At 48.3% G+C, this 10,923-nt stretch overlaps 1 protein-coding gene across 1 annotated transcript; it reads left to right on the plus strand.

Moving 5' to 3' along the window:
- Positions 1-10,103: 10,103 nt before the first annotated feature.
- On the plus strand, positions 10,104-10,709 carry LOC137535025 (histone H1B-like). The gene has a single exon (XM_068256789.1). The coding sequence runs from the start codon at positions 10,104-10,106 to the stop codon at positions 10,707-10,709; it is 606 nt and encodes a 201-aa protein (XP_068112890.1).
- The last annotated feature ends 214 nt before the right edge of the window (positions 10,710-10,923 follow it).

Raw genomic sequence — 10,923 nt, forward strand, 5'->3', positions numbered from 1 at the left:
TACACGCCTCCAATGAATGTGGCCAGGCAATTTGCATGACAACGTATGCAAATTCCTCAGCAAGCACAAGCTGCAAAACTGACAGAAGCTCTTCTTTCCAGAGTCCTGCAGCATGCAAACCTACACAATGGTCAAAAAGCTGCCTGCCTGCACAGGCAGCTGAGCAAATCATCACAGTACCCCCCCCCCCCCCCCCCTCCAGGGTCGAATTCCAGACGACCCTCAAAAGTGCTATTAGCAACAGACTCAAACTGAAGACTCATGAAGGTCGGGACAGCCCGACAAAGTCCAATTCCAGAGTCAGTCCACCCGAAACCGACCTCATCGGAAACAGAAGCCACCGAAACATGCCCATCAGCACTACAAGTCTCAGCGTAACACCCATCAGGACTGTGGATACCAGAGAAGAAGCCACCGAAACCCTCCAGACAATACCCACCACCTTCCAAGGAGCGTCCGAAAATACCAAATCTGCCACAAAACCTGTTTGAAGTGTCCCTTACAACACAAAAGCCACCGTTGATCTTATCCAGGGTACCAAGCAAAATTTCTCCCGGAATCTCCAAGAACCTTTTGAAGCTCCACAGAGATCCCAAGAGGGCAGAACAATCACCAGGCTCACATGGAGAACTATCAAGAACCCCTATGGAACCAATGACAATTCCAGACTCAGAATTACGAGGACACCCATCAAGATCAAGACTTTCAGGGACCACTTCTGGGCATGCAAGCAGGCAGGCTAAATCAGAACATGTCACCACCGAGGAAGCATCTGAGTATGCTGGTAACCGAGGCACACTTGGGCTTTCTGGGTCACAGAGCACTTTGGGGTACACCAGCACAGGAGAAACCTCAGGACATGTTGGGGAACTGCCAACCTCAGAGTCCGACACGAGGAAACCAAAACCAGGACCGGGCAGAGAATCATCACGAGCAATGGTCTCAAGCACTGGACTTTCAAAAGAAGACTCGGATTCAAATTCGGAAATTTCTGTGACTGCAATATCATCATTGACTACACATGACTGAAGCTCCACCAGAGCTGAAAAGGTAGCCAGCAAGGCAGCAATGCCTACGGAAGAGGGCAACACCTCAGAAGGACTTGGGGGGCAGGAGACATCTCCTACAAGTTCTGCACCCTTTGGGAGGAACTCGGAGACCTCCAGAACATCAAACAAGACCTCAGGAACATCATTTTTCAAGTTTTCTAAGAAGGATTCTGTACTATCCATGTTACAGGGCAAAACTGGAACTTTATTTTGTGAACAGGGCAGATGTCCCAGGGAAGGTTCCACCATAAACTGAGACTGAATTTCATCATCGTATAGAAATATTCACTGGACCACACACTGACTCCCTAACTTTAATCTCGCTGCACCCAGAATTCTGCGTAGCAGTCAAACTAGCTTGCAACTCCAAAACTGCAGAAAAACAGGTGAGTATAGTGGCAATACCCAGACGAGCCTCTAGGGACACTGCATGGGATTCTAAGCAAGGCCACATTGACTCATCCAGAGTACAGGGTGCAGAATCAGCACTTCCCTCAGAGCAAGAAAGGGGCTCACAAACGTCAGTGTGAAAGGAAAACATGTTTTCATTCATGGTACAGGGCAGGTTCAGAGAAAGCGTCTCTGAATAAGGCAAAGAAGGTTCAGCATCAGATTCGCAAAACCTAAGCGCTGTTTTACTCTTAGATTCGGCTAACAGTGTCGAATCCGAGGAGTCAGAACGCAAAACCTGCGAATCAAAAATCACTTTAGGTTGTGAAACTGACGCTTCCATAGCGCAAACCTCCGCGATCTGCGGAGCAGACTGTAAGGTGTTCAGGACAGAAACACTGGAGCAACTGTCACCAGGCAACGGGCCCTTACAGGTGTGAACAGGGTGAGACAGAGACTCATTTGCAGAAGAAATAGCGACATCAACAGGATAAACTTTATTAGGCATATTAATTTTACTTTTGACGCTGCACAGTCGAGAAACTTTCCCAATAGCAGGGTCACAGATGGAAGATCTCAAAGATCTGTTTCTAAATGACAAAGGATCCCACACATCCTTGAGGAAACCGGCAGACTCATGCCGATCACAATCTGCAGGAACATCCGAGAAACAGGCATCAGATCGCACAGATTCAAACTGCACACTGTCAGGAGAGAATCCTTCAGGATTCGCACAGGAATCAACCACAGCGGCACACTCATTCATTTCAGATTGCACAAAGTCAAGACTCTCATGCTTTACCCCAGAAAGGCAGGAACAATCATCCGACAACGATGTCTCTTTATTGGAATCAATTGGTTGGTGTGTGTGCAACTCATCCAAAATCTTTTGCCATACATAGATCACCAGATCCACATCATCCTTGTCACATTCATCGGAATCAATCAGAAGGTACATAGAATCGAGACAAGCATTCAAAACATCTTCGCTTTTTGCGATGTAAAAATCGCAAAAGGCTTTCCAATCAAAATCGAATTCCTCCAATAAGTCCCCAACATCCCATGAGGCAAATGGAGGTTCAAACAAGCCAGTATCTAGATAATCTCCATATGGGTGGAGTTCAGGAACAAGAACAGATTTTTTAACTGCTTTAATATAGTGTGCAATCCAACCTATAGCAGGATCCACATAAGCTCTGGATTGAGACAAAAAACCAGGAGACAGATCAACATCATTGTTATACTGAATGGTTTTGCACATTTCAGACTTGACAGAAATAACCTCTTTATTTGTGGTTGCTATGGGCAACGGATCTTTCCGCTGGGAAGCCTTCCTAGATCTTTTACGTTTAGACTTAGAGGCTTTGGATGGCTGCTTTTTAAAACCTGAAGTGGCAACTGACACATTGTACTGATTGTCATACTGAAAGGTTTTGCATGGAAGGGAAAGATCAGCTGACTTATCAGCAGCTACACAATCAATCAGAGCAGGTGGTAAGCCAGGCAGTTTAAACCAGTGAGAGAATATCACTGCAAGAAACTGATACAGATTATCATTCCAAGAATTGGTTTTTAGCACATCATATGCCCAGGTGAACAAATCGTTTTTTAAGAGCACATAGGCAAACAGAAGAGCCGACGTGGACGGATCAGAAATCTGAAAGGTGGGATTCAGACAAAACCTCACACATTCAGAAAGAAATTCCACCTTGGTCTCTGAATTAAGCCTTTTAAAGCTCTTAAAGACACAGGACCCAAACTCGACAAAATCGTACAAATCGGAATTTCCGTCTACACTGGGGTTTTGGGTTGGGCTGTTCATACTGTAACGATTGCGGAACTTTCTCCGTGATCAGCGCACAACGCGTGCGCTGACACGGCGGAAATCCTCCACAAGCGTATATTTGCAGGCACCCAGCAAAAGGTGCTACGCACCCGTAGAGGGCAAATTCCTGTCGGCAGATGGCGCTGGGGAGTGCAGAGGAATCAATCCTCTGTACCTCCACAAATGCCAGACAGGAATTGTACGAAGCGCAGAACGTAATCGCAAGAGAGGCGATTGCGAATGAGACGAGCAAAGGGACAGGTTGTATGTGTGTGCGCCAACCTAGTCGCCACCCCGCGACAGTGCACACACAACAGCAGATATGAAACAGGAACGCAATCGCGAGAGGTGCGATCGCTAGACGTGACACAAGGCAGATCAGGACAGAATACGGGGTTAGCAAAGGCACAGCAAATAATACAATGAGGAGATACGGAAAATAACAAACGCTATCTAACCGCAAACACCGCACTCATTCGCAACAGTGCACGCGGTTATGCGCGGTCTCCACGTGATAAGCACAATAGAGACAAGCACGCCTAACTAACCATTAACAGACAAACATGAAACAGAGGACGCGAGCGCTTGCTTAACGGTTACCTCACCGAGCCTCCAGCAAGCGTAGCAGACAAGACAGACACACGAAAACAGGGACAAGCGAGAGATAGGATCCACAGCACTAGCGAAAGTGGCTAGCGCGATCCAGGTACAGAGTAGCAGAACAGAAGGATCCACAGCACTAGCGGAAAGTAGCTAGCGCGATCCCAGGAGACAGAACAGAAGGATCCACAGCACTAGCGAAAGGTGGCTAGGGCGATCCAAGGAGACAGAACAGAAGGATCCACAGCGCTAGCGAAAAGTGGCTAGCGCGATCCCAGGAGACAGAACAGAAGGATCCACAGCGCTAGCGAAAAGTGGCTAGCGCAATCCAAAGAGACAGATCAGAAGAGATAGCTGGTAGCAACCGCTGCACCAGCTATACTCCAAGAACAGAGATCAGAACCATTTCCTGTCGACAACCGTTGGGACAGGACAATGGCAACAGACCAAACAAACAGATAAACAATCCTAACTGCACTAGGGAAAACCTGCCTAGCGCAGTTTCCAGGAATTACTCTAAGCTGATCTTCAAACAAAGAGCATGGCTGACACTCTCCAGAGTGTTTCACAGGAAGACTTCTTATGAACAGCCAAGCATTGTGGGAAGCACATAGTACTTATAGTACACGCCTCCAATGAATGTGGCCAGGCAATTTGCATGACAACGTATGCAAATTCCTCAGCAAGCACAAGCTGCAAAACTGACAGAAGCTCTTCTTTCCAGAGTCCTGCAGCATGCAAACCTACACAATGGTCAAAAAGCTGTCTGCCTGCACAGGCAGCTGAGCAAATCATCACAGTTTAGTTTTTGTAACGATTGGTGTCAGCACAAAGAGAATATCTGATTATTGGTGATCTGCAGTATCACCAACAATACAGATGCCATACCCGACCATATGGTGATCTGCAGAATCACCAATAATACATGTATAGCTTGACACAGGACACCTAATGTAGTGTAAGTGTTTGGTTTAACAGTAAGATAAGTGATCTCCCGAAGAGATACAGACACCACTGCAGCCGAGTATTCCCTGAAGAGCAGGGAATTGGACTGCACTGCAGCCAGTGGACACCTGAGGAGCAGGTGGCCTCTGACTATGTCGAAACTAACCTCTTTAAGAGGAAGAGATGGCGACTGTACTGCAGCCAGGGATTCCCTGATGGATTTGGGAATCAGACCGTACTGCAGCCAGTGGACTCCTATGAGTTAGAGCCCTCTGACTGGACTGCAGTAGGTCTTCCTGTGGAGCAGGTAGCCTTTACAGTAAATGGACACCTAGAGGGTAGGGCGTACAGTGAGGCTGCTCACCCAAGGGACGAGTGACAGCCAGAAGGGTCATACAGGCCGAGTCGGCAACACAAGAGCAGATAAAGTACACAAACAGAAGACTGATACGGTATCCGGGTTCAGGCAAGATTGGTAACGGGTAGACAGATAGGCAAGGTACCGAATCAGTAGGCAGGAGAGGGGTCAGCCAAGTCAGGGATCATAACAGGTAACCGTATAGCACAATCCTAGTATGAGGTGTGAGGTCCTTGGTCTCAACACCCGGGAACTAGTCTAGATAATAACAGTAGTAACACAGTTCCTAATCTTAGGTGTGAGGTCCTTGGTCTCAACACCCTGGAACTAGTCTAGATAATACCAGTAATAACACAGCTCCTAAACTTAGGTGTGAGGTCCTTGGTCTCAACACCCGGGAACTAGTCTAGATAATAACAGTAGCAACACAGGTCCTAGTCTTAGGTGTGAGGTCCTTGGTCTCAACACCCTGGAACTAGTCTAGATAATAACAGAAATAACACAGTTCCTAATCTTAGGGGTGAGGTCCTTGGTCTCAACACCCGGGAACTAGTTTAGATAGTAACAATACAATAATACAATAGAGGTAAAGCGGAATCTGGCTAAGTGTGAATTCCCAGCTCCGGCTGGTTCTAACACACTGTAAGATCTGACTGAGGTCTGAGTGCTCATACGTAAGTATTCGTAACGACAGACAATCTGCAACTGAGAAGCAAGTCCTATATATACTTGCAGCGCTCCGCAGCGCCGCCCCAGCCACTCAGCCAATCCGGAGTCCAGCTGAGATCAGCTGATCGGCCAATCCGGAGTCCAGCTGAGATCAGCTGATCGGCCTGATCAGCTGATTCCCCTTCTGCTGGCATAAAGGTCCTGTCGCCTGGCGCGCGCACGCGCAGATCTCCATCTGTGTGCACTAGAAGGACCAGGCGAACCAGTGACATGTTGCTGCGCGGAAAACGCCGCCGGCTTGCACGCGGATATAGCCGCCCTGCCGCTTGCCCGCGCGGCGGTGTTTCCGCTATTCATTACAGTTTTTTTCTGAAAAATCAATAAAAGCCCCCTGTTACATTATGTACATCTGTACACACACGTATTGACTGTAAAAATCAGCACACTTTCTCCACCTTGAAATCTTGTGCATAGTATACAACATGTCTGGCAGGGGTCGTAGGAGCGCCATTGCCTCTGCCACTTCTGGGACTGATCCACGGCCAGAGAGAGGGCATTCAGCTGTAGAGAGTGCAGCAGAGACGCGTCTATAAGCAACACAGCCTGGGCCGAGTCAGCCGATGCCGGTGGCACCCATTTTCAGCACCTTGGGTCACCGTGTGGTCATTCAGGAGAGTCACTCACAGGCATTGATGGAAATGATGACGGAGGTGCAGCCCATCTTGACTTTATCCCAGACCTCCGCTGTAAGTAGCACTCCCAGCAGCAGTGGCAGCAGCACACGTCTCCACCTACTGTGGTGCCATGGTCTTTCTGTGCTGCTGCACTGACCGCTTTAGTCCTCAACCTGTTGCTGCAAATTTTTACCGCCAGGGGCCACGGATGCATGTAATTTTTTGGGCAACATCATGCTGTGGTGGTACCACCAGTGAGGTGCCGTGGTCGTTCAGTGCTACCGCATTGACCGCTTAGTCCTCCTCCTGCTGCCGCTGATGTTCCATTTCACTACTTAAGTCTGCGTTCCCACTGTCAGCGGCCACGGGCAACTCTGCTGCCATGTCATTGATATCGCTGCAAGGAGAAAAAAAAAAACATTTACAAAAACCTCTGGGTGTTTTTGTGGCGTCGGCCACTCATCCTCCTTCAGTGGTACCACCACCGCCAGGTGCCATTGGGACTCACCATTACCTCTGCGATTGCTTAAAGTGTATTTCCCTGTTTAAAACCACTAATTACCAATTAATAACTGCATTTAAAGTGGTGATTTAACTTTAAAATCCATTTTCTCAAAAACTAAAAGTTATTTCTGGATGTATTTTTTTTGTTTACGTTGTAGTCCCTTATCACCTTTATAATCCATGCAATTTGGGGGATTGTAGCATGTATGGGGGCCTTGCTATTAGTTAAAATGATTTTCCGTGATCACGGCCGTGATTTCACGAGAATTATCCGGGTAGAATTGGTGAGTCCATTTCCAATCCAGAAATTAATCACTGAATTAATTTCCAGATTGTTTTTTAACCATGGCCAAATAGTCGAATCCGTGATACCCCGAGCATCACTGCTTGTTGTAGCAGAAGAAATCGGCACCGCACCAGCATCATCAGTGCAATCGCTCTCTAACAGCGTGGAACTACCACAGAACAAAGTTTTCGGAGCCACTTTAACATAATCCATACATATTTCCATTCATTATGCAGCAACCATAAACGGGATTACATATGATTAGGGATGATCGGAAAGAGCAAATTCCGTTCCACCGGAATTCACGGATTCTGCCAGTGCTAAATTCCGTCGCTATGACATTTCCGCCAGAATTTTATGAAATTTCGCGGAATTCCGCATTCCGGAAGAAAAATTAAAGAAATTGCAAATAAAACCTTATTTATGCTAAATGGTAGCGCATAGTACCTGGTGGTACTAGGATGTCAAAAGCCAGCTTACATACATTGGCCAGGAATCGAACCCAGGTCTAGTGCTTGGAAGGCAGCTCTCCTCACCACTATACCACCACCAACACTACATGCTGAAGCCAGCCTAGCATGTACAATTATGATATATCCAAGAGAAAAATGAGCTTGCTTAGGGATTTGTAGGATGTCAAAAGTCAACTCACATACATTGGCCAAGAATCGAACCCAGGCCTACCGCTTGGAAGGCAGCTATCCTAACCATCATACCACCAACACAACACACTACAATGCTACATGCTGAAGCCACCCTAGCATGTACCATTGTGACATATCCAAGAGAAAAATTAGCTTGCATAGGGATTTGTAAGATGTCAAAAGCCAACTCACATACATTGGCCAGGAATCAAACCCAGGTCTACTGCTTGGAAGGCAGCTATCCTCACCATTATACCACCAACACTACATGCTAAAACTTCTTGGAGCAGACTTACTTCCTTCCTCCAAAAGACACACATACATCCCCATAAAATCATTCAGCAGCAACTGCGTGCACAGTCATTGTGGTACACAGTCTCTGTGGCACACTTGGTTAGCGCATTTGGCTGTTAACTGCAAGGTTGGTGGTTCAAGCCCACCCAGGCATGGCCTTGCCTTTTGTGTTCAACAGTTATCCGAAGAGAACCCCAGATAGCCATGTAGATTAATCTCTCTCTCTCTAGTAGGGATGGTCACCGCTTTCCGCGGAATTGTATTTTTCACAAATTGGCTATTCCGTTCTGTTTGGTCAAAACGGAATTGCTTTTTCAATCCGCAGGAATTCCGAAATTGCCTGTTAAATTCTGCCGGTATCCGTTGAAGGTTGTAAGCTGAAAATTCAGTTCAATTGCATCAAGTCCTAGAGAGAGAGAGAGAGAGAGAATTTTTCTCTTGGGTATATCACAATGGTACATGCTAGGCTGGCTTCAGCATGTAGCATTGTAGTGTGTTGTGTTGGTGGTATAATGGTTAGGATAGCTGACTTCCAAGCGGTAGGCCTGGGTTTGATTCCTGGTTCGATTCCTGGCCAATGTATGTGTGTTGGCTTTTGACATCCTACAAATCCCTAAGCATGCTCATTTTTCTCTTGGATATATCACAATGCTATATGCTAGGTTGACTTCAGCATGTAGTGTGGGTGGTGGTATAGTGGTGAGGAGAGCTGCCTTCAAAGCACTAGACCTGGGTTCAATTCCTGGCCAATGTATGTGAGCTGGCTTTTGACATCCTACAATTTCCTGAAAAGAGAGAAAGAGGAGGGAAGATTTGGGTGGAAGTTGTAAGACTGGTGAGCAGAAATTCTTAGTTTTAGGCAGAAATGCATTTGGTGGGGGAAAAAAAATGTACATTCCGCGGACATTCCACATTTTTCCACGGAAATGCTGCCATAGTGCTATAGCAATTCCATTCTGTCGCAACGGAACCGGAATCACAAAATTCCGGCCGGAATCGCGGAATTTATAATTTCGCGGAATCCAGTGACCATCCCTACATATGATCACGTATGTAAACTAACCAGAGGTGGAGGACAGAATATGTGCTCTGACTACACCGGGGCAAGTAAACCTGCATGCAAGCGGTTATTAATTTAGCATATAAATTATCAACGACCATCTCTATAGTACATCGGAAATGACCATAGCTAAAAAAATGACATTCAGGAATACAGAAGAGAACCCTTTTCTCTGTATGAGTCGCTTAATGTGATATTGATGGAAATAGAAAGACAGCTGTGTGAGAGGCTCATCCCAATGGCAGGCAGCAGAGGAGAGGTCAGCATGTGCTAGCATCCGGGACATTTCTCTGCATAATAAGCCCCTCAAGGGGTCAGTAGCCCCCCAGCCCCGTATAATGTGTGGCGGGGATCCCCTCCTTCATATTGCGGGGGCAGTGACAGGAGACCCCGTATATTAGACATGTTACCCCCTGATAATGATGGAGACAGAGGAGATCGGGGGAGCAGGAAGCGGAGCTGGTCACATTACAGCGGGATTTCCCGGCCACTGTCGCCGCTCAGAAGCCCCCCGTGACTGTAATGGAGTAGGGGAGACCCCTCCCAGCCGGGCGGCCGCACACAGGGGGCGCACCGCTACTTTCCGGGGGGAATAAACCCACTTTTCTCCCGGCGAGGAAACACAAGCAGAGAGCCAAGGAGTGACAGCTGTGTGGAAGGGCGGGGCGGCTGAGAGCCCGGATCCCACCAATAGGAAGACGGGACGCGCTACTGTCAGCAGCCAATGGCAGCGCAGCCGGAGAGAGTATATAAGTGCTCACTGGCAGTCACTTGCAGTGTTACACTTTGTAATATAACTAGGAAGATGGCAGAGACCGCCCCAGCAGCCGCCCCTCCTGCAGCGGAGCCCGCCGCCAAGAAGAAGCAGGCTAAGAAGGCGGCAGCCGGAGGAGGAGCCAAGAAAGCCAGCAAGAAGCCTTCCGGCCCCGCCGTGTCCGAGCTCATCCTCAAGGCCGTGTCCGCCTCCAAAGAGCGCAGCGGGGTCTCCCTGGCTGCCCTGAAGAAGACTCTGGCTGGCGGAGGCTACGATGTGGAGAAGAATAACAGCCGCTTCAAGCTGGCCATCAAGGGCTTGCTGACAAAGGGCAGCCTCGTCCATGTCAAAGGCACCGGCGCCTCCGGATCCTTCAAGGTCAGCAAGAAGAAGCCAGCGGCTGCCGCCAAGCCTAAGAAGCCGGCTACTGCCAGGAAGCCCGCCGCCAAGTCCCCGAAGAAGCCTAAGAAAGCCCCCAGCGCCGCTAAGAAGGCGGCCAAGAAACCGGCGGCAGATGCTGCCAAGAAACCCAAAGCTGCCGCTAAAGCCAAGAAAGCCGCCAAGAGCCCCGCTAAGAAGCCAGCCAAGCCTAAGGCCGCCAAAAGCCCGGCAAAGAAGGCAGCAAAGCCCAAGAAGGCCGCTCCTAAGAAGAAATAAGCCGCAGCGCGTCTCTCCAGAAACACAAAGGCTCTTTTCAGAGCCACCCACATTTCCCCTGAAGGGATGCGATATTTCTCATTAAAGGGATACTGTAGGGGGGTCGGGGGAAAATGAGTTGAACTTACCCAGGGCTTCTAATGGTCCCCCGCAGACATCCTGTGCCTGCGCAGCCACTCACTGATGCTCTGGCCCCGCCTCCAGTTCACTTCTA

Source organism: Hyperolius riggenbachi, chromosome 10 (assembly GCF_040937935.1).
Source record: "Hyperolius riggenbachi isolate aHypRig1 chromosome 10, aHypRig1.pri, whole genome shotgun sequence".
In the NCBI taxonomy this organism is placed as follows: domain Eukaryota; kingdom Metazoa; phylum Chordata; class Amphibia; order Anura; family Hyperoliidae; genus Hyperolius; species Hyperolius riggenbachi.